Here is a 25750-nt window from a genome sequence, read left to right on the forward strand (position 1 = left end):
TGGACCGATTAGACGCGACTGTGGCAGGCAGCTGTTATAATAAGAAGTAACTTAGGCTGCTTTTATTTTAGAAAAATAAAGTTGAATTCCACGCGGATGAAGTCGCGGGTACAGCTAGTAAATGATAACCCTGGATAATTGGGGGGAGGGGATTGTTTGTATCCTCCACGCGGTTCTTGAATCTGGAAACCATCGTGATAAATTACTGTGAATTTGTCACGATGTGCTAACTGACTAGACCTAATGCTCATTTTCCACTGCCCCATATACTGTTAGTGCAGGCGGGTGCAACCTTACATTATCGTGGGTAAAAAACCCGATAATTTCCACAACGCCATCTAGTCTCAAACAAAACAGAGCTTCTTTTATGGATACTAAACAACTGTACTTAAATACTTTTCTTCAACACATACATAATATACATAGGAAACACCCAGCTGGTACAAACAATCATACTTATGAATATAAATGTTTGTTTTGTACCATGTGAAATCGAACCTACAACTATTGGAAGTAAGTGTGCATTCTCTAGACTACCGAGGACGTCAAATGAAATGTAGTCCGTAGTCCACTTTATTCATTTCAGAAAGGGAATTAATTCCCACACGCTGGAACCTAACTGGTCTCGGACAGTGCGGTTTTAGAGAAGCTTCCTCCCACGTACTTTTAGATTGTGGAATGAACTACCTACCGAGGTTCTCTTCAGAGATTATAGCATTGGGTTTTTCACGAAGGGTATATAAGGTTTCTTAAGGGTCAGCAACTCGCACGTGACACCCCTGGTGTTTCAGTCGTCCATAGGCTAAGGTAACCGTTTACCTTCAGATGGGCCGTAATCTTGTTTACAACCTAGTATAATAAAAAATCCTTACCTCCTTTCAACAGCGTGCAAGCTACCATGACCATCAATATCAAATCTCCAAAATTTTAAGTTCCTAAATATAACAGTCATTGTCAAATACCATATGTCTAACCTTATCAAAATTATAAATATGAAAGTAACTCTGTCTATCTGTCTCGCTTTCACGCCAAAACAACTGAACCGATTTAAATGAAATTTGGTACGCAGATAGCTAGACGCTGAGAAAGAACATAGGCTAATTTTTGATGAGAAAAAAGGGTGGTAAGGGTTTGAAAGGGGAGATGCAAGATTGTATGGAAGAATTGTCATCTTTATTTTTTAGGCTGTTTGAGTTGTATGTAATTCTGTAATTTAAGGTCAAGGTCACTGTTTTATACGGACGAAGTCGCAGGTACAGCTAATCTTATATATAAAATTCTCGTGTCACAATGTTAGTTTCCATACTCCTCTGAAACGGCTTGACCGATTTTTATGAAATTTTACATGCATATTCAGTAGGTCTGAGACTCGGCTACTATCTATTTTTCATATCCCTAAGTGATAAGAGTTGTCTACTCCTAACATTATTTTTTCTTTTTTGTTAAATTTTTTTTATTTATATTTTTATATTATGTGTCATTAAAAAATACATACAACCCTAAATTTTCACCCTTCTATCACCAACTCCTATTTTTTATAGCGTTATTAATTTATATGGCAAAACAATGTTTGGGACAGCTAGTAACATATGAAGCTGCATTCTGTAATATAATCGTAATTGTTTAATCAACATAAGGTTGCGACGTTGCGGACTATAAATAACTACGTCGATTACAGTTGTAATATTTTCGCAATATTTTAGTAATGCACGTTGCCGTGTGGTCAGTTGACATGGAAAACTTTTAAATTATTATTATTATTATTTCATTTATTTCGGATATTTATCCATCCATATTATGTTTTATAGGGCAAAAGTGTGGGAATTTCACTAGTCCTACACAGACGAGGTAATAGTTACTAAGTACTACATACTACTTATTCAGTGGCCTACTAGTTATAAACCCAAATTTTGAACGAAATTCTTAAGGTCGATTGTAGCCCACATAAAAAAATCCATATATATATATATGTATTTGTATTTCTAGTAACTGAATCTTATGTGGTTGTGGCCCACTCATGCATAAACGAAATCTCTCCTTTGGAAAATTTATACTCTATCCTGAAGAGATAAAAACCATCTCACCTAAGAATATTCTTCAATTCTTGTCTCTGATGGGTGCGTATCTAATATATATGTAAGTCGCAGTGTCTCAGGTCTGAGAACCTGAAAAGAGCCCAGAAACCGCAATAAAAAAATAAAAAAACACTGAAACCTGCAAAATATATTTTGACAAGCTAGAAATTTTAACCATACCTAGTCTGTATTTATTAGAACTTCTACTGGAGAAAAGATGCACCTAATTAAAAATTAAACTGGGGAAAAGAGTCTGATGCTGTAGAATACAATGTGAAGAGACGTTAGCGGTAACTTGTTTCGTAGTTTTACGTTAGTGGAGCACTGTCCACGTTACAAAGTTGTAAAAGCATATAATAAATTATCTGTGGATTTAAAACACTTGGAAACGTCACTAAAAATTAATTAATGTTATGTTTATTGAACAAAAATTAGTATAATTTAGACAAAATTTAAAGTAGAACGATAAAACTTTTTTGGGTTATAATGTAACTAAATATATTCTTTTATTTGGTTATGGTCACTATTCCACGCGGACGAAGTCGCGGGCACAGCTAGTAATACAATAAAACACAATTGTATTATGAATAATATGATGAAAATATAGGTAACAAAGCAAATTTATGTAAGAGACGCCTGCTCGTTCATTTTTACGTTGGCTTCAAATATACTCTGCGCAATGTAGATGAAATAGAATATAATTTATTCAAATAAACTTAATTAAACACTTTTGAATAGTCATAACAAAGTTTTGTTTATCTACCTTTATTTTGTCTATCTATCTACTATAAATACATATTTTGTGATACTGTTTATGTATGTATTATAAATAGGGTTCATTTACTATATACATCAGATGGATCGTCAACTGTTTGCCAGTCCAGTTAAACAAAAAAATAGTACTGAAACTAATGCTCGGTCGGAAGTCTTAATCGTTTAAAGTAAATCAAAATAATTATGCGTAATTGATTAAAAACGCCCGGACACGTTGCAACTTGGAGTCACGTGGCATTTTGCTAACATCCCGGAAAGCGGAAAATAGTGGTAGAGCGTACGTGTATCGCAATAGACCGGACGCTAAATGTCTATGGTTCCGAGAGGGCAGGTTCAATTAGTAAACGTTTTAACACGAGTAAGAATATAATATTTTAAAGTTAATGATTAGGGAATATTCCTGTCGTATATATTATAGGAAGTGCCTCTTTTTTTAGAGGGGAAATGTTCTAAACAGAACTTTTATGAGCGGGTGCGGACGGATAATGTGGGACTTTTATCCACCAAAACCCCCCGGTGTTTCTACACACCTCGATTAAACCGCCGGACACACGGGAGCATAAGATTCGTCCCCACGCCGGCGGCGTTCTCTATGACAGAGGCGCCTTCGAGTGTGGACTACGGGGACCACTCCGTACCCACCCTCCGTGCTCTCTGCCGACACTAACGGTATACGATGACGGTGCATTAGTGGATAATGACAGGATGAGGATGAATACAAATCAGTTATATACAGTGCTTACATCAAAAAATAATTTAAATATATTTTGAACCGATTTTGATGGGACTTACACTTGCGCTGTAGGCTAGTTTTTGAGAATATAAAAAAAATGATTACAAAAATATTGACTTTCACGCTGGCGAAGTCGGGTAACAGCTAGTTTCTAATAAAATTGATTCAACGTTAAAATCCTAATAGCAAAGATTATGACTTAGAACTTTACAGTGTATCTCTCATGCGTTGCCATTCTGGAGTACTAAGATGCTATGCCTTATTCTATTATTTTATTGCCTTATGTTACTACTCAACAACTGAAACACACTTTTCAAAGCAAAAGCTTCGGTGCTAAGACAGGTGAGACAGAAGTTCCACGTAAACGAACTTTACCTACCTCAAACACTTGGTGCTGTTCATATACGGCTACGGTGGTCTAACGGTAATACATCGCTTTACTTCCGATGGTAGCGGGTTAGACTCCTCGCACGGTATAAACATTTGTATTTATATTCACGAGTATGATTGTTTGTGTGTTTGTCTGAGTGTTTTAATGCATATTATGTTTATATTTACTAAAAAAAATATCTTTATAATCAATCGTTTAGTACCCATAACATAGGCTCATCTTAGCTTGGGCTACATGGCGCTGTGTGAATTGTACTAAATAATATTATACCTATAGGCATGGTTACAGTTTATGTAGGAGAAAAAGTTTTTTAGAAAAAGATTTGTTTACAATTATAAAAGAGCTTTTTGAAAAGTAACTGCTGTAATTTAAAATTAACGTCGGTAAATGATTTTAGAATCTGAGTGATTGCGTGAAGATCTTTGCACTGGGCAATGTGAATTACATTCGCCGATATACGCACATAAATGGGGGAAGGAAACATGACTAGTAGCTCCATTGCCAGATATGTACAATATCAGGTCGACCATCTAGGTGGCTTAATAAATAAACCTAATTCCTAGTGAATTCGCCATCAAATCTGCCATCTCTAGACATAATACACCTACTATCCATCACATGGAGCCCTACAGCATATAACGACAACGCAGGCAGGTGAAGTATTTCACATTAATTTTGTATTATTTCATATGCATGTTAGTTTATAAGGTATTTATAATATGGGCCTAGTAGCCTGAAATAAATAAATAAATAAATAGTCATCCATTCAAAAAAAAACATTCGGGAGTAAACTCGAAAGCAATGACGAGCGGCGTGATAATAGGTGAATCTTTTTTTTGTTCCGTGTTTCCCGTCACAATGAAAAGCAAAAGGATTCATCTCATACAGCCATTGTCTTCGGTAGTATTCTCATATTATTATATTTCCTTCAAATTATTATCTTCGCAGTTCATATCAATTCAAATGTAGATATTACGTATTCAAATATACATTTCTAAGTTTCTAGGTTCAATTCAATAGATTCTGAATAGAGCGCGGGATCTCAGTGAGCATCATTACATTAATATCTATGTAATAAACAGTTCACCTATAAATAATAATTTGGTCAATTAACAGCGCCGCTCACACAGCTATCGGCTTTTTCATATTGCGTTATGAAGCAATCTTAATTGCTGTCATACGGCAAATTTACAGTAGTTCACACTAGGGATGTGTCATTATGTTTAAAAATCGAATATTAATTGATCTATTATTTTCGTTAGAATAATAATCGATTAAATATTGAATGATTCATTTATTGAATAGTATTGTGGGTTTTTATATAAACGATTATTAGTCCATAACTCTAATTTATGAGCCCATTAACCTGTTTGAGTCCTTGTATTTATTAAGTAGTATCTTAGAAAGTTTTTTCTGGCCATAAGAATGAAAAAATATGGATTAATTTGAATATTAAAATTGATTTTTTATTTTCTCTATGATCGTTTATTTTTCACATCCCTAGCTCACACGCGAAATATTCGCCAAACAGTATAGGGCTGATGGACATTCTCGTGTCCTTACCGGTTTACGCTCCACTGGTGGTGGGTGGTGGATGGTGTGCGCATACGCAGTGCCGGCCTGCATCGCGACTCGGCTAGCCGATACCACCGCGTACCTAGTAACTCGTTCGTCGGTCGTGTTACGTTGTGCAACCGATCGAAATGTTGACAACAGCTGTGGTACTGTACTTGCTAAGCATCGTGACCGCAGACCTGCGTAAGTGTTAAAAGAACTATTTGCAATAACTACTGGCTTTCAGAGACTAGTCTATTCGTTTTTGTATGGATGTAATGATTATGGATAGATTATATGTCATTATTGTTAGACATAGACTTATATACGTATATTGTATACTTATTTACTGGCTTTAAAAAACAGAAATTCCGCCGAATTTCTTGCTGTTCTTCTCAAATGAATCTGTATACTGGACTGGAAGATAGGGAAAAAATATTAATACAAAAAACTTGACGTTCATGAGCGACTAAAATGTCCTACAAGAATAAATAATTTTTGATTTTGATTGTATGTCTTAGCTATTCTAATCGACTATTTAGATGATTGTTTTTAGCAATAGTTAAGGTTTACATCCACACGTTACAAAACCGCCACAGTGCAGTATAGATGGTTTATGTAAACCGTCCTATTTCATGAATTAATTCAGTCATTTAGAATTAATATTACCAAAACGATATTTTTTTGAGTGTTTTATGTTCAAACGTTATTTTAAGATTTTGTGTCGATATCTTACTAGATAAATTAAAATAACGGTTTTGGTAAAAAATATTTATACATAAAGCTATATAGTTATTACGGTCACGGTCGGTGTAAAATGTGATTATTACGATCTGCTGAAAAATTAGTTGACGAGTTTAGAACTAAACTAAATCGATATATTTCACGGATTATCGAAAAAACAGTCGATGATTTGATTCACTGCAATTAAGAATCATTACAGTGGCCAATTTACGTCCTCAGAAACTATATTATCCTTGTCACAATATGAGTAAGTCCTCTTCCACTGATCTCTATCAGACATGACATTGTTTCTCTATTTTAATTATTAATCAGAAATAGAGATCTGTCAGAAGTAATATTATTTTGTTTTGTTTTAAATATGTTTGGTATTATTTTACTGAACATAGGAATTGTAATCTACAACCTTTCCTGAAAATCAATAGAATGTATACGGCTTTGATAATACTGATTAAGTTTTCCATGATCGATATTAACACGGTTGAGTATTGTGCTGTAATTAGAAGTTACACTTGTAATAAATTATAACAATATTAAAGTATATTTATAATTATATTAAAGTATAATTAGGCTCAAAATACATAATTAAAATAAGGGACATATTTTCGGGTTATTTCTATTAGTATATTTTCTCTATTGTATTAAATTTAACCATTTGAATCATTGGTTTTTTTATTATTATGTAATGGTTTGGTGCGGTGGTACAGTTATTGTATTGTGGTTCAATAATAGTGAAATAATATAGCAATACCAGAGCAAACACATTGAGTTTATATAAACTTTTTCATGTATCTAAATAAAAGTTTCAAATAGTTACAATATATTCACAAATTTTTGTCTTTTAAGATTAAAAAAGACCCGACTATATTTCCTTTTATTTTGATGACACTCAAGTCCGTATATTCCTTATTTTGCTAACTTGACTTGAAAATAGAAAATATTTTTAATTTATTATACATACTTATATTTTGATATGTATGTACCTGTACTATGATATACGATATTTATAAACTGCCTTAATAATACTTTTTTTTATATAGAGTCGTTTTAACATTGTCATCAAGCTGTAATTTTTATTGTAAAATACATTTATACTTTCATCACATGTCAAATAAGATTTTGGTGACAATTATAGTTAATTGGCGTACTTATTTTAAATGTTTTTCTTATAGGCCACTTTATCTGTGAGTCGCTCAATATGGCGGGCCGGCGATTGCGTTGAGCCAGTATTGCAGAACTAAAGGATTGCGATACTCGCTGATGCTGTGTTCACTTATAATAAACACATATGTGAAGTAAGCTGTGCCGGTTTTAAGGGGCCACCGGTTCATTCCGAAATATAATAATAATAATAAAATACACCGTATACGACTCTTAATCAGATGGGGTAGATAGAATTACTAATTCGACATGTTGGCAAAGATAACACTTGATATACCCATATTTCGCTGGGTATATATATATGTATGAATCCAGCGTTATCTTTTTCAAATTATATCTAGTTCTTATGAGATATTGATTTTAATATCCATACCAGTATTATAGGAATAAACATATATAAAAGATTAAAATATAAGAGTACTGAACAAAATATAAATATCTTTATTTCATTATAAAATTGGTTTACATTATAATAATTATAACCTTAGATAATTCCGACAGCGCCATTTAGTCTCAGGCTAAGTAGAGTTCTGTTATGATTACTATACAATTGATGTAAATACTTCGATTTTTGTTATTAAATACATACGATAATATATATAGAAAACACGCAGACCGATACAAACAATCATACCCATGAATATAGATGTTTGCGATGAATCGAACTGGCGACTATCGGAAGTAAAGCGATATGCTAAACTAGATTACTGAGGCTACCGATAGATATAATAGTGATTAGACTCTTCCCCAGAACGTGACATGCAAAATAAATTAATGTGGTAAATTATATTAGACATTTTGATCACATTGTAAGGTAGTGACTTCATTCCATCTTCCAACTAACATCAAAATTTTTAGACCCGTATTTATAAAAAAAACGCTATCTTCTAGATGTAAGTTTTAATGGGAAAATTAGGTTATATATACATCCTTCTGTTAAAATGACATTAAATGCAAGTGCTCTAAGCTTGCTAAGAAATAATATAACAGGAAATTCTTTGTGACAATTTTCCGTAAATTCGTTCTTACTAATATTATAAATGCTAAAAGTTTTGTGTGTATGGATGGATGGAAAGAATGAATGTTTGAAAGAGTACTCAGTTACTTACTGAGTACTCTTTCAAACATTCATAACCTAACCTACACGTTATAATTGCTGAATGGATTTTGTTTCAATTTTACAGTAATATAGCTTATACATCAGAATAACATATAAGCCATAAATTTCATGCGGGTGAAATCGCAAAGACAGCTAGTGTAACGTAAAATAATATAACGGCCGCTGTCTGTATGATTAGATGTTTTAAACTACGCAACAACTTTTAATGCAGTTTGCAGCAATAGATAGAGTGATTCAAGAGGAAGGTTTATATGTATAATATATGCAAATTATAGTAGAGAAAAGTCGAGAAATTCAATGATTTGTAATGCACCCGTGCGAAGCCGGTGCGGGTCACTAGTTATTACATAAATGTAGAAAATATTGTTCATAAATAAATTATGATATCCATTGAGTAATTAGTTGAATGGAGAGAACTTTCGAGTATAAGTCAAGGACTATTAGAGTGCCAGGCTTGGTTGCATATTATGATCTCACAATTATTACTATGAAAGAACGCTGAGGTCAGTGTTTGGCCATTGATTTTATTAATTGGACGACAGTTTTACTTGTGTTCAAATTAAAAATTATGACTTTCAATATTTATAGATGTATTTATACACAAAGTTTATTCTCTCAACATATATTCTATTTATTTTGTTTTAAAATACTAATTTAATATGTAGTAATCATTTATAATAGTTTTATACTCATTTTCCTATCTGTCAGTTTTTTAAATATAGAATAAATAGTATTTATTTGATTTGTCAAATTTAAAAATTTATGTTGTACATAGGGTATCTAATATTTTTATCCTTTTGTTAAGACGAACCGTCCGAATCCCTCACTAAAAATTATGATGCTAAAGGACAGTACATTCAGTAGAATAGTACATTCACGGGGTACATTGGCTACTTTATCGGGATAAAGTAGCCAATGTACCCCGGCGGGCCAAATTAACCGGGGTTAATTACGGCTTCACAGAAGAAGTCGTAGCAGAATCTAGTTCTAAATATAGCTGGTAGGGTGATTTAAAACAGCTACTTAATAACTAGCTACCCATCCCGGCTTCGCACGGGTGTACATGTACATATAAACCTTCCTCTTGAATAATTCTACCTATTAAAAAACATTTCAAAATCCGATGCGTAGTTTTAAAGATTTAAGCATACATAGGGACGGACAGACAGCGACAGTGACTTTGTTTTATACTATGTAGTGATGATTCATCAATAAATATGTTTATATTAAGCAGAAATTACTGTTCTCAAGAAAATTAATAAATTTAATGTGTTTTCAGTAAGAAAAGTGGCGTGTGTATTGTTTATACCGGCGCATTGTTATAATGCTATGACATAATATACGTTCGCACACTTGCGGGACCTGTTTGAAACGGCTACAACAGGATTAGCAAGTAGAATTCTTTAAAATTGTATAAACCCTAATACTGATATTTTTAAACTTAAGCGTTTAATACACATTATTAATATATGTATATTTATATACGTACGTATAATTAGTAAAAGTTTCAACCGCCATGATCGCTTCGGCAGAATCAGATCCCGAAATCTTTACTAATTATATCTATAAATAATGACCGCATCAAAATTAAAACAGTATTATTAATATACTTAATAGAGTCGCAACTCTAACAATTTTAAGTCATCATCATCGCAGCTCGGAAGACGTCCACTGCTGGACATAGGCCTCCCCCAAAGATCTCCACGACGATCGGTCCTGCGCTGCTCGCATCCAATGCCTTCCAGCGATCTTAAGTAAATAAAGATATTTATTTACCTCTTCGACGTTTGGACTAGGTTCAGTAATATTTGTATGGATTGTATTGTTGCATTGAGACAAAGGTACACATTCTTTTAGAAATCTGTTGAAAAGATATGTAGATAATATTTTCTTCACATTTAAAATACCTAAACTTTATAAATGTAATAACTAAATTTATAGTAGAAATGGATAAAGATGGGTCACTGGTCTTTCTGGACATACTTGTTATGGTGAGATCTGATGGCTCGGTTATATATAGTATACAGTATATCGGAAATCGAACAATAATAGCTTCAGGCTTCATCACATCTTGATGGTGATTTCGCGGATGCGTGACATCTGTAGTTATCACTTTCTTAAACATGAGCATAACATTTCTGTGACCCTGAATGTGTAGTAGGCAAACTATCCTAAACTATACTAGTAATATAGAAATGCGTACGTAATTCAAAGGCAATATAGGCGCGTAACAATAGCTAAGAAACAGGAGGTGAACGGACAAGTAGCGTATATGACGAACTTAAGAGGAATAACGGACAAAATTGAACCAGTATTGAATAAATACTCAATCAAGATTGCACATTATCCGCCCTCAAAAGTAACGAACAATTTACGATGTCGAAAAGATACGCTACTGTACGTAGCTGCAGGAATTTACAAAATTGACTGCAATAGTGGCAGTTCTTGTATTGACCAAACAAAACGTTTAACAGCTAAAAGGGTAATAAAGAGCATACGAGTCCAGATCGCCACTGTTATCTACAAATATCATGGGTGCTGATTGAATTAAAAATATCTCAGTTTCATCCGGGTGACACAGTGGAGTAATTTGAAACAATCATACTCATTATAAATTCTAATCTTGTAGTATTGTTGTCGGCCGGGTCGTTTTATTACTCTAGTATCGTTGAGTACAATGATGGCTTTTCCGCCATAGAAATAAAACACATTCAAACAGTAAAAGAATTTCTCAAATTGGTGCAATATTTACGGAGTTTACTTCCCTTATAACTAAATGTGTTCTCTTTATAATATTAGTAGATTTATGCATTAAAGATTTCATAATTAAGTATACTATCACTAACTTTCAGTGTTGGATATCGCTTATAAGTAATCCCGCATATTAATACAAAAAGCGAATGCTATCCAGTTGTCGAGAATACGTAATGTTTTTATCGCAACCAGATTATATTCCCATTATTCAATATGTGTCATCCTTTCTTTGTATTTAACTAATTATTAAAATTTATTTGTTTTAGCGCCATACATCAAAGTTTGTCAGCGTAATGACCCAAACGTTGACAAGTGCATCATTAACTCAGTGGAAGAACTGCGACCTAAGATGATAGAGGTAGATATAATTAAGTCTATAAATAGTATAAAAAAATAATATAAATATAGTATAAAGTATAATATACTATAAGTATAAAGCTATTGTAGCCTGTGTCCCTTTTACTTCTTCTAAAGCACTCAGTTTACCAGAGGTAGACAGTAAACTACCTGTCTTACCTATTTGAGCTGCCAAGCAGGTTGTATTGTAAGCTGTGTTTCGGTTAGGTGCAGATTGGGCAGTGAAATTACAGGATAAGCGCACGACGTCTTAATCCTTTGGAACTGGTAACGCATGATTATCATGATTATCACAGGTGTCACTTGATAATGTATTGTCTGTAGTGCTGTTCATGTGCGATGGTTACCGCTTACCATCAGGTTAGTAGTTAGCTTGTTTGTTATTCCAATTAAATAAAAAAATCTGGGTATTCACTATCATTTAAAGAATTTCATCAGCTAGATGACACGTGGTAGCAAAAATGCCTATCAGCGGGACTATACAGAAGGCTTAGATCGCTAAAATATACGAAGTTGATAAATTTAGGTTTAATATTAACTTAAGTATGTGAACTAAGCTATGTAATAGGAACTAAGTTTCTATATCATATTCCAAAGAAGCACTTAGCAAGTAACTTAAGTATTTTACGAAAAACCATTTTTCTTTTACTTCGAAAACATTTTTAATTGGTGTAAATATATATAACAATAAAGAAACCAGCCACAGCGCCATAATTCAAGGTACAGTTTAGAATCCACTGCATGCCTATATGGCAAATAAAAAAACAAGAGACTAACAATTTTAATTTAATATAAAAACAATACAAGAGACTAATGGGAAAAAAAATTGAGTATACTCCTATACAGACAATATAAATAATATGACTTGAAAATCTCATATAGATTGCATTTGTAGGAAAAAATTACAAACCCTACGCTTTACATACATATATTAATTATAACAATAAGATTGCAAACTTACTGACAGTAATAACTGCATATCGTAGAGATGTTGCATCTACAATGAGATTCAGAAGAATAATTTGAGGAAATTCTCCGGATAAAATTAGTCTAAATGTGTTCTAAACACAGAAAAAATGCGTACGAGTATTATTTCAATTTTCCAATACAAGTAATACTTCAAAGATTTAAATGTGTTACTTCGCAAATAAAGAATATGAATTTTGAATTTGATTTTGGGAACCATAAGGTTTGTTAACTATTAGGATTCGGTATAAAATACTTCTGAATGCTGTAAATCACTATTACTTAGGTAACTTCTGCAGTTTGATTTATTTTGTGAACTGCATTTGTTTGGGTCACCAGTTGCGAACCTGTCTTAGACTGATTCTTAACTGAATTATGAGGAACTGGAAAAAGTATTGTTGACTTATCAGTTTCATCTACATTTGAATATGAAGATTCTGTAGATGGTCCGTCGGTAGTCTTATTTTCGGAAACGAATTGAACAGATTCTCTAGAGGTATCTTCAATAATAATTGGGGATTCCGTATTGATTATTGTGGCAAATGACGTAGTGTTGGTACCGTTGGTTGTAGCAGTGGCGATTGCCTCAAATCCACTTACTGTTTCTTTTGTACTATTGTGATAAACAGTTGCGATAACAGTTCCTGATGTAGATGCTGCTTGCATAATGGATTTCGTGTTATTAATATTTGACGAATTACTTTCACTTACTGCAATCGCATCGGTCGATACTTCTGTGAACGTATCCTCTTCAATAATTTTGGTAACAGTTAAGGTGACATTACCGTCGGATACAGCGGATGAAGTAATTGTCTCATCTGTATTGGTATCGTTGCTTCCCGTTTTATTGTAAGAGAGCGTAGCTGCATTCGCAGCTGATTCTGTTATGGTCTCGTTTATAGTTATAAACTTTCGAGTTTCTACAATATATTCGGCAGTAGGTGCAGCCGAATCACCAGTCGAGTTACCGGTTGCATTTGAAACAGGCGAAGTAACATTAGATAACGATTCAATTATAACATCATTTTCAATAGTAATCGTTCTGGTTTCATTGAAAATATTCACTGTTGTGTCAGTTTCGGCGATTTCTGTTTCGTTTTTCTTTCCATTCGTTTCCGAATCAGGCCCAATGTCACTGAAAGCCCAGGCGTGGGAAGTTGATTCTGAACCTGTAATATTGTCTTGTTCCGTGGTAATGTTCTTAATTTCGGTAATGGCTATCGGCGATGCAGCTAATTCTGTAATATTCAATGTTTCGTTTGAACCCGGTAAAGTCTTGTTGTACAACAGTGAATCTGATTCTGCAGCCGGCCCAGTTATAACATCTGTTTCGTTTGTAATATTCTTAGTTTCAGTAATGCTTGCTGCCATTGCGTCTGCTGATGCGTAACTTCTGGTTTCGTTTCCATTCACTGTAGGTATGGTTTCTAGGTTAGAATGAGCATCTGCACTGGAAGTTGATTCAGAATCGGAACTGTTGATAGTACTACTATTGGTAGTGTTCGTATTATCATGGGTGTCGTCTGGGGCCTTTGTTGCTTCAGGAATTTCTGTAGTTCCCTTAGTCGCAGAATTTGATTTATTCGCTGAGTCGCTATCTGAATGTGTGTCATTCAGATTAGAGTCATTATTGATTTGGTCTGTCATATTGTCACTCCTCGATTCATCTAAAGGTAAGGTTGTATTAGTTGACTCGGATTTATTCTGAGGTATACCGAAGTCTGTTTCTTTAGACGGAATAGGTGTCGATGTCATGTTATGGAAAGTGTCATTGCCTGTTACTGATTTTGTTGTGTTACCAGTTGTCGAATTGAATGACTGCAGAGTAGAATTCGATGATTCTGAGCCGTTAGAATAAGTGTCATCTGTTGAAGTAGATGTCACATCTGACTTACTCGAGTCACTATTTCCTCCATCTGCTGTATTGTTTGAGTCCTCTTTCTTATTTGAGACAGTTTCATTGGATGAATTGTGTACATTAGAATGAGCATCTTCACCGGAAGTTGATTCAGAATCGGAACTGTTGGCAGTACTAGTATTAGTAGTATTCGTATTACTGTAAGTATCGTCTGGAGGCTTTGTTGCTTCAGAAACTTCCGTAGTTCCCGTAGTCGTAGAATTTGATTTGTTCGTTGAGTCGCTATCTGAATGTGTGTCATTCAGATTAGAATCATTATTGATTTGGTCTGTCACATTGTCACTCCTCGTTTCATCTAAAGGCAAAGTTGTATTAGTTGACTCGGATTTATTCTGAGGTATACCGAAGTCTGCTTCTTTAGATGGAATAGGTGTCGATGTCGTGTTATGGAAAGTGTCATTGCCTGTTACTGATTTTGTTGTGTTACCATTTGTCGAACTGAATGACTGCAGAGTAGAGTTTGATGATTCTGAGCCGTTAGTGGAATGTGGTTTATAATTGCTGTCTGTTGAAGTAGATGTCACATTTGAATTATCCAAGTCACTACTTCCTCCTTCTGCTGTATTGTTTGTGTCCTCTTTCTCATTTACGATTGTTTCGATTGATGAATTGTCATCATTTTTATGTGAAGATTCTGTAATTGATCCGTCAGTAGTCTTATTTTTGGAAACGAATTGAACGGATTCTCTGGAAGTATCTTGAATAACAATTGGAGATTCCGCGTTGATTATTGTGGCAGATGACGTAGTGTTGGTACCGTTGGTTGTAGCAGTGGCGACTGCCTCAAATCCACTTACTGTTTCTTTCGTACTATTGTGATAAACAGTTGCGATAACAGTTCCTGATGTAGATGCTGCTTGTATAATGGATTTCGTGTTATTAATACTTGACGAATTACTTTCACTTACTGCAATCGCATCGGCCGATACTTCTGTGAACGTATCCTCTTCAATAACTTTGGTAATAGTTAAGGTGACATTACCGTCGGATACAGCGGATGAAGTAATTGTCCCATCTGTATTGGTATCGTTGCTTCCCGTTTTGTTGTAAGAGAGCGTAGCTGCACTCGCAGCTGATTCTGTTATGGTCTCGTTTACAGTTACAAACTTTCGAGTTTCCACAATATATTCGGCAGTAGGTGCAGCCGAATCACCAGTCGAGTTACCGGTTGCATTTGAAACAGGCGAAGTAAAATTAGATAACGATTCAATTATAACATCATTTTCAGTAGTAATCGTTCTGGTTTCATTGAAAATATTCACTGTTGTGTCAGTTTCGGCGATTTCTGTTTCGTTTTTCTTTCCATTCGTTTTCGAATCAGGCCCAATGTCACTGAAAGCCCAGGCGTGGGAAGTTGATTCTGAACCTGTAATATTGTCTTGTTCCGTGGTAATGTTCTTAATTTCGGTAATGGCTATCGGCGATGCAGCTAATTCTGTAATATTCAATGTTTCGTTTGAACCCGGTAAAGTCTTGTTGTACAACAGTGAATCTGATTCTGCAGCCGGCCCAGTTATAACATCTGTTTCGTTTGTAATATTCATAGTTTCAGTAATGCTTGCTGCCATTGCGTCTGCTGATGCGTAACTTCTGGTTTCGTTTCCATTCACTGTAGGTATGGTTTCTAGGTTAGAATGAGCATCTGCACTGGAAGTTGATACAGAATCGGAACTGCTGATAGTACTACTATTGGTAGTGTTCGTATTATCATGGGTATCGTCTGGGGCCTTTGTTGCTTCAGGAATTTCTGTAGTTCCCTTAGTCGTAGAATTTGATTTATTCGCAGAGTCGCTATCTAAATGTGTGTCATTCAGATTAGAGTCATTATTGATTTGGTCTGTCATATTGTCACTCCTCGATTCATCTAAAGGTAAGGTTGTATTAGTTGACTCGGATTTATTCTGAGGTACACCGAAATCAGTTTCTTTAAATGGAATAGGTGTCGATGTCGTGCTATTGAAAGTGTCATTATCTGTTACTGATTTTGTCGTATTAGCATTTGTTGAATTGAATGACTGCAGAGTAGAATTCGATGATTCTGAGCTGTTAGAATAAGTGTCATCTGTTGAAGTAGATGTCACATCTGACTTACTCGAGTCACTATTTCCTCCATCTGCTGTATTGTTTGAGTCCTCTGTCTTATTTGAGACAGTTTCATTGGATGAATTGTGTACATTAGAATGAGCATCTGCACCGGAAGTTGATTCAGAATCGGAACTGTTATCAGTACTAGTATTAGTAGTATTCGTATTACTGTAAGTATCGTCTGGAGGCTTTGTTGCTTCAGAAACTTCCGTAGTTCCCGTAGTCGTAGAATTTGATTTGTTTGCCGAGTTGCTATCTGAATGTGTGTCATTTAGATTAGAATCATTATTGATTTGGTCTGTCACATTGTCAGTCCTCGATTCATCTAAAGGTAAAGTTGTATTAGTTGACTCGGATTTATTCTGAGGTATACCGAAGTCTGTTTCTTTAGACGGAATAGGTGTCGATGTCATGTTATGGAAAGTGTCATTGCCTGTTACTGATTTTGTTGTGTTACCATTTGTCGAATTGAATGACTGCAGAGTAGAATTCGATGATTCTGAGCCGTTAGAATAAGTGTCATCTGTCGAAGTAGATGTCACATCTGACTTACTCGAGTCACTATTTCCTCCATCTGCTGTATTGTTTGAGTCCTCTTTCTTATTTGAGACAGTTTCATTGGATGAATTGTGTACATTAGAAGGAGCATCTGCACCGGAAGTTGATTCAGAATCGGAACTGTTGGCAGTACTAGTATTAGTAGTATTCGTATTACTGTAAGTATCGTCTGGAGGCTTTGTTGCTTCAGAAACTTCTGTAGTTCCCTTAGTCGTAGAATTTGATTTATTCGCTGAGTCGCTATCTGAATGTGTGTCATTCAGATTAGAGTCATTATTGATTTGGTCTGTCATATTGTCACTCCTCGATTCATCTAAAGGTAAGGTTGTATTAGCTGACTCGGATTTATTCTGAGGTACATCGAAATCAGTTTCTTTAAATGGAATAGGTGTCGATGTCGTGCTATTGAAAGTGTCATTATCTGTTACTGATTTTGTCGTATTAGCATTTGTCGAATTGAATGACTGCAGAGTAGAATTCGATGATTCTGAGCTGTTAGAATAAATGTCATCTGTTGAAGTAGATGTCACATCTGACTTACTCGAGTCACTATTTCCTCCATCTGCTGTATTGTTTGAGTCCTCTTTCTTATTTGAGACAGTTTCATTGGATGAATTGTGTACATTAGAATGAGCATCTGCACCGGAAGTTGATTCAGAATCGGAACTGTTGGTAGTACTAGTATTAGTAGTATTCGTATTACTGTAAGTATCGTCTGGAGGCTTTGTTGCTTCAGAAACTTCCGTAGTTCCCGTAGTCGTAGAATTTGATTTGTTTGCCGAGTTGCTATCTGAATGTGTGTCATTTAGATTAGAATCATTATTGATTTGGTCTGTCACATTGTCAGTCCTCGATTCATCTAAAGGTAAAGTTGTATTAGTTGACTCGGATTTATTCTGAGGTATACCGAAGTCTGTTTCTTTAGACGGAATAGGTGTCGATGTCATGTTATGGAAAGTGTCATTGCCTGTTACTGATTTTGTCGTATTAGCATTTGTCGAATTGAATGACTGCAGAGTAGAGTTTGATGATTCTGAGCCGTTAGTGGAATGTGGTTTATAATTGCTGTCTGTTGAAGTAGATGTCACATTTGAATTATCCAAGTCACTACTTCCTCCTTCTGCTGTATTGTTTGTGTCCTCTTTCTCATTTACGACTGTTTCGATTGATGAATTGTCACCATTTTTATGTGAAGATTCTGTAATTGATCCGTCAGTAGTCTTATTTTTGGAAACGAATTGAACGGATTCTCTGGAAGTATCTTGAATAACAATTGGAGATTCCGCGTTGATTATTGTGGCAGATGACGTAGTGTTGGTACCGTTGGTTGTAGCAGTGGCGACTGCCTCAAATCCACTTACTGTTTCTTTCGTACTATTGTGATAAACAGTTGCGATAACAGTTCCTGATGTAGATGCTGCTTGCATAATGGATTTCGTGTTATTAATACTTGACGAATTACTTTCACTTACTGCAATCGCATCGGCCGATACTTCTGTGAACGTATCCTCTTCAATAACTTTGGTAATAGTTAAGGTGACATTACCGTCGGATACAGCGGATGAAGTAATTGTCCCATCTGTATTGGTATCGTTGCTTCCCGTTTTGTTGTAAGAGAGCGTAGCTGCACTCGCAGCTGATTCTGTTATGGTCTCGTTTACAGTTACAAACTTTCGAGTTTCCACAATATATTCGGCAGTAGGTGCAGCCGAATCACCAGTCGAGTTACCGGTTGCATTTGAAACAGGCGAAGTAAAATTAGATAACGATTCAATTATAACATCATTTTCAGTAGTAATCGTTCTGGTTTCATTGAAAATATTCACTGTTGTGTCAGTTTCGGCGATTTCTGTTTCGTTTTTCTTTCCATTCGTTTCCGAATCAGGCCCAATGTCACTGAAAGCCCAGGCGTGGGAAGTTGATTCTGAACCTGTAATATTGTCTTGTTCCGTGGTAATGTTCTTAATTTCGGTAATGGCTATCGGCGATGCAGCTAATTCTGTAATATTCAATGTTTCGTTTGAACCCGGTAAAGTCTTGTTATACAACAGTGAATCTGATTCTGCAGCCGGCCCAGTTATAACATCTGTTTCGTTTGTAATATTCTTAGTTTCAGTAATGCTTGCTGACATTGCGTCTGCTGATGCGTAACTTCTGGTTTCGTTTCCATTCACTGTAGGTATGGTTTCTAGGTTAGAATGAGCATCTGCACTGGAAGTTGATTCAGAATCGGAACTGTTGATAGTACTACTATTGGTAGTGTTCGTATTATCATGGGTATCGTCTGGGGCCTTTGATGCTTCAGGAATTTCTGTAGTTCCCTTAGTCGTAGAATTTGATTTATTCGCTGAGTCGCTATCTGAATGTGTGTCATTCAGATTAGAGTCATTATTGATTTGGTCTGTCATATTGTCACTCCTCGATTCATCTAAAGGTAAGGTTGTATTAGTTGACTCGGATTTATTCTGAGGTATACCGAAGTCTGTTTCTTTAGACGGAATAGGTGTCGATGTCATGTTATGGAAAGTGTCATTGCCTGTTACTGATTTTGTTGTGTTACCATTTGTCGAATTGAATGACTGCAGAGTAGAATTCGATGATTCTGAGCCGTTAGAATAAGTGTCATCTGTTGAAGTAGATGTCACATCTGACTTACTCGAGTCACTATTTCCTCCATCTGCTGTATTGTTTGAGTCCTCTTTCTTATTTGAGACAGTTTCATTGGATGAATTGTGTACATTAGAATGAGCATCTGCACCGGAAGTTGATTCAGAATCGGAACTGTTGGCAGTACTAGTATTAGTAGTATTTGTATTACTGTAAGTATCGTCTGGAGGCTTTGTTGCTTCAGAAACTTCCGTAGTTCCCGTAGTCGTAGAATTTGATTTGTTTGCCGAGTTGCTATCTGAATATGTGTCATTTATATTAGAATCATTATTGATTTGGTCTGTCACATTGTCAGTCCTCGATTCATCTAAAGGTAAAGTTGTATTAGTTGACTCGGATTTATTCTGAGGTATACCGAAGTCTGTTTCTTTAGACGGAATAAGTGTCGATGTCATGTTATGGAAAGTGTCATTGCCTGTTACTGATTTTGTTGTGTTACCATTTGTCGAATTGAATGACTGCAGAGTAGAATTCGATGATTCTGAGCCGTTAGAATAAGTGTCATCTGTTGAAGTAGATGTCACATCTGACTTACTCGAGTCACTATTTCCTCCATCTGCTGTATTGTTTGAGTCCTCTTTCTTATTTGAGACAGTTTCATTGGATGAATTGTGTACATTAGAATGAGCATCTGCACCGGAAGTTGATTCAGAATCGGAACTGTTGGCAGTACTAGTATTAGTAGTATTCGTATTACTGTAAGTATCGTCTGGAGGCTTTGTTGCTTCAGAAACTTCCGTAGTTCCCGTAGTCGTAGAATTTGATTTGTTCGTTGAGTCGCTATCTGAATGTGTGTCATTCAGATTAGAATCATTATTGATTTGGTCTGTCACATTGTCACTCCTCGTTTCATCTAAAGGTAAAGTTGTATTAGTTGATTCGGATTTATTCTTAAGTATACCGAAGTCTGTTTCTTTAGACGGAATAGGTGTCGATGTCATGTTATGGAAAGTGTCATTGCCTGTTACTGATTTTGTTGTGTTACCATTTGTCGAATTGAATGACTGCAGAGTAGAATTCGATGATTCTGAGCCGTTAGAATAAGTGTCATCTGTTGAAGTAGATGTCACATCTGACTTACTCGAGTCACTATTTCCTCCATCTGCTGTATTGTTTGAGTCCTCTTTCTTATTTGAGACAGTTTCATTGGATGAATTGTGTACATTAGAATGAGCATCTGCACCGGAAGTTGATTCAGAATCGGAACTGTTGGTAGTACTAGTATTAGTAGTATTCGTATTACTGTAAGTATCGTCTGGAGGCTTTGTTGCTTCAGAAACTTCCGTAGTTCCCGTAGTCGTAGAATTTGATTTGTTTGCCGAGTTGCTATCTGAATGTGTGTCATTTAGATTAGAATCATTATTGATTTGGTCTGTCACATTGTCAGTCCTCGATTCATCTAAAGGTAAAGTTGTATTAGTTGACTCGGATTTATTCTGAGGTATACCGAAGTCTGTTTCTTTAGACGGAATAGGTGTCGATGTCATGTTATGGAAAGTGTCATTGCCTGTTACTGATTTTGTCGTATTAGCATTTGTCGAATTGAATGACTGCAGAGTAGAGTTTGATGATTCTGAGCCGTTAGTGGAATGTGGTTTATAATTGCTGTCTGTTGAAGTAGATGTCACATTTGAATTATCCAAGTCACTACTTCCTCCTTCTGCTGTATTGTTTGTGTCCTCTTTCTCATTTACGACTGTTTCGATTGATGAATTGTCACCATTTTTATGTGAAGATTCTGTAATTGATCCGTCAGTAGTCTTATTTTTGGAAACGAATTGAACGGATTCTCTGGAAGTATCTTGAATAACAATTGGAGATTCCGCGTTGATTATTGTGGCAGATGACGTAGTGTTGGTACCGTTGGTTGTAGCAGTGGCGACTGCCTCAAATCCACTTACTGTTTCTTTCGTACTATTGTGATAAACAGTTGCGATAACAGTTCCTGATGTAGATGCTGCTTGCATAATGGATTTCGTGTTATTAATACTTGACGAATTACTTTCACTTACTGCAATCGCATCGGCCGATACTTCTGTGAACGTATCCTCTTCAATAACTTTGGTAATAGTTAAGGTGACATTACCGTCGGATACAGCGGATGAAGTAATTGTCTCATCTGTATTGGTATCGTTGCTTCCCGTTTTGTTGTAAGAGAGCGTAGCTGCACTCGCAGCTGATTCTGTTATGGTCTCGTTTACAGTTACAAACTTTCGAGTTTCCACAATATATTCGGCAGTAGGTGCAGCCGAATCACCAGTCGAGTTACCGGTTGCATTTGAAACAGGCGAAGTAAAATTAGATAACGATTCAATTATAACATCATTTTCAGTAGTAATCGTTCTGGTTTCATTGAAAATATTCACTGTTGTGTCAGTTTCGGCGATTTCTGTTTCGTTTTTCTTTCCATTCGTTTCCGAATCAGGCCCAATGTCACTGAAAGCCCAGGCGTGGGAAGTTGATTCTGAACCTGTAATATTGTCTTGTTCCGTGGTAATGTTCTTAATTTCGGTAATGGCTATCGGCGATGCAGCTAATTCTGTAATATTCAATGTTTCGTTTGAACCCGGTAAAGTCTTGTTATACAACAGTGAATCTGATTCTGCAGCCGGCCCAGTTATAACATCTGTTTCGTTTGTAATATTCTTAGTTTCAGTAATGCTTGCTGACATTGCGTCTGCTGATGCGTAACTTCTGGTTTCGTTTCCATTCACTGTAGGTATGGTTTCTAGGTTAGAATGAGCATCTGCACTGGAAGTTGATTCAGAATCGGAACTGTTGATAGTACTACTATTGGTAGTGTTCGTATTATCATGGGTATCGTCTGGGGCCTTTGATGCTTCAGGAATTTCTGTAGTTCTCTTAGTCGTAGAATTTGATTTATTCGCTGAGTCGTTATCTGAATGTGTGTCATTCAGATTAGAGTCATTATTGATTTGGTCTGTCATATTGTCACTCCTCGATTCATCTAAAGGTAAGGTTGTATTAGTTGACTCGGATTTATTCTGAGGTATACCGAAGTCTGTTTCTTTAGACGGAATAGGTGTCGATGTCATGTTATGGAAAGTGTCATTGCCTGTTACTGATTTTGTTGTGTTACCATTTGTCGAATTGAATGACTGCAGAGTAGAATTCGATGATTCTGAGCCGTTAGAATAAGTGTCATCTGTTGAAGTAGATGTCACATCTGACTTACTCGAGTCACTATTTCCTCCATCTGCTGTATTGTTTGAGTCCTCTTTCTTATTTGAGACAGTTTCATTGGATGAATTGTGTACATTAGAATGAGCATCTGCACCGGAAGTTGATTCAGAATCGGAACTGTTGGCAGTACTAGTATTAGTAGTATTCGTATTACTGTAAGTATCGTCTGGAGGCTTTGTTGCTTCAGAAACTTCTGTAGTTCCCTTAGTCGTAGAATTTGATTTATTCGCTGAGTCGCTATCTGAATGTGTGTCATTCAGATTAGAGTCATTATTGATTTGGTCTGTCATATTGTCACTCCTCGATTCATCTAAAGGTAAGGTTGTATTAGCTGACTCGGATTTATTCTGAGGTACATCGAAATCAGTTTCTTTAAATGGAATAGGTGTCGATGTCGTGCTATTGAAAGTGTCATTATCTGTTACTGATTTTGTCGTATTAGCATTTGTCGAATTGAATGACTGCAGAGTAGAATTCGATGATTCTGAGCTGTTAGAATAAATGTCATCTGTTGAAGTAGATGTCACATCTGACTTACTCGAGTCACTATTTCCTCCATCTGCTGTATTGTTTGAGTCCTCTTTCTTATTTGAGACAGTTTCATTGGATGAATTGTGTACATTAGAATGAGCATCTGCACCGGAAGTTGATTCAGAATCGGAACTGTTGGTAGTACTAGTATTAGTAGTATTCGTATTACTGTAAGTATCGTCTGGAGGCTTTGTTGCTTCAGAAACTTCCGTAGTTCCCGTAGTCGTAGAATTTGATTTGTTTGCCGAGTTGCTATCTGAATGTGTGTCATTTAGATTAGAATCATTATTGATTTGGTCTGTCACATTGTCAGTCCTCGATTCATCTAAAGGTAAAGTTGTATTAGTTGACTCGGATTTATTCTGAGGTATACCGAAGTCTGTTTCTTTAGACGGAATAGGTGTCGATGTCATGTTATGGAAAGTGTCATTGCCTGTTACTGATTTTGTCGTATTAGCATTTGTCGAATTGAATGACTGCAGAGTAGAGTTTGATGATTCTGAGCCGTTAGTGGAATGTGGTTTATAATTGCTGTCTGTTGAAGTAGATGTCACATTTGAATTATCCAAGTCACTACTTCCTCCTTCTGCTGTATTGTTTGTGTCCTCTTTCTCATTTACGACTGTTTCGATTGATGAATTGTCACCATTTTTATGTGAAGATTCTGTAATTGATCCGTCAGTAGTCTTATTTTTGGAAACGAATTGAACGGATTCTCTGGAAGTATCTTGAATAACAATTGGAGATTCCGCGTTGATTATTGTGGCAGATGACGTAGTGTTGGTACCGTTGGTTGTAGCAGTGGCGACTGCCTCAAATCCACTTACTGTTTCTTTCGTACTATTGTGATAAACAGTTGCGATAACAGTTCCTGATGTAGATGCTGCTTGCATAATGGATTTCGTGTTATTAATACTTGACGAATTACTTTCACTTACTGCAATCGCATCGGCCGATACTTCTGTGAACGTATCCTCTTCAATAACTTTGGTAATAGTTAAGGTGACATTACCGTCGGATACAGCGGATGAAGTAATTGTCTCATCTGTATTGGTATCGTTGCTTCCCGTTTTGTTGTAAGAGAGCGTAGCTGCACTCGCAGCTGATTCTGTTATGGTCTCGTTTACAGTTACAAACTTTCGAGTTTCCACAATATATTCGGCAGTAGGTGCAGCCGAATCACCAGTCGAGTTACCGGTTGCATTTGAAACAGGCGAAGTAAAATTAGATAACGATTCAATTATAACATCATTTTCAGTAGTAATCGTTCTGGTTTCATTGAAAATATTCACTGTTGTGTCAGTTTCGGCGATTTCTGTTTCGTTTTTCTTTCCATTCGTTTCCGAATCAGGCCCAATGTCACTGAAAGCCCAGGCGTGGGAAGTTGATTCTGAACCTGTAATATTGTCTTGTTCCGTGGTAATGTTCTTAATTTCGGTAATGGCTATCGGCGATGCAGCTAATTCTGTAATATTCAATGTTTCGTTTGAACCCGGTAAAGTCTTGTTATACAACAGTGAATCTGATTCTGCTGCCGGCCCAGTTATAACATCTGTTTCGTTTGTAATATTCTTAGTTTCAGTAATGCTTGCTGACATTGCGTCTGCTGATGCGTAACTTCTGGTTTCGTTTCCATTCACTGTAGGTATGGTTTCTAGGTTAGAATGAGCATCTGCACTGGAAGTTGATTCAGAATCGGAACTGTTGATAGTACTACTATTGGTAGTGTTCGTATTATCATGGGTATCGTCTGGGGCCTTTGATGCTTCAGGAATTTCTGTAGTTCTCTTAGTCGTAGAATTTGATTTATTCGCTGAGTCGTTATCTGAATGTGTGTCATTCAGATTAGAGTCATTATTGATTTGGTCTGTCATATTGTCACTCCTCGATTCATCTAAAGGTAAGGTTGTATTAGTTGACTCGGATTTATTCTGAGGTATACCGAAGTCTGTTTCTTTAGACGGAATAGGTGTCGATGTCATGTTATGGAAAGTGTCATTGCCTGTTACTGATTTTGTTGTGTTACCATTTGTCGAATTGAATGACTGCAGAGTAGAATTCGATGATTCTGAGCCGTTAGAATAAGTGTCATCTGTTGAAGTAGATGTCACATCTGACTTACTCGAGTCACTATTTCCTCCATCTGCTGTATTGTTTGAGT

The 25750-nt window shown here is 35.9% G+C and overlaps 1 protein-coding gene across 1 annotated transcript in view; it reads left to right on the top strand.

The window, feature by feature from the left end:
* The first annotated feature begins 5594 nt into the window (after nt 1-5594).
* Nucleotides 5595-25750, top strand: part of LOC131844325 (protein takeout-like) — a 44706-nt gene continuing 24550 nt past the window's right edge. The window contains exons 1-2 of the mRNA XM_059193182.1: nt 5595-5731; nt 11570-11661. Of these exons, the coding sequence (XP_059049165.1) occupies nt 5677-5731; nt 11570-11661 (147 nt within the window). The 5' untranslated portion in view covers nt 5595-5676. The remainder of the gene's footprint in view (nt 5732-11569; nt 11662-25750) is intronic.

The sequence above is a fragment of the Achroia grisella genome, unplaced genomic scaffold (assembly GCF_030625045.1).
Source record: "Achroia grisella isolate CSIRO2021 unplaced genomic scaffold, CSIRO_AGI_Agris_v1 utg402, whole genome shotgun sequence".
NCBI classification, from domain to species: domain Eukaryota; kingdom Metazoa; phylum Arthropoda; class Insecta; order Lepidoptera; family Pyralidae; genus Achroia; species Achroia grisella.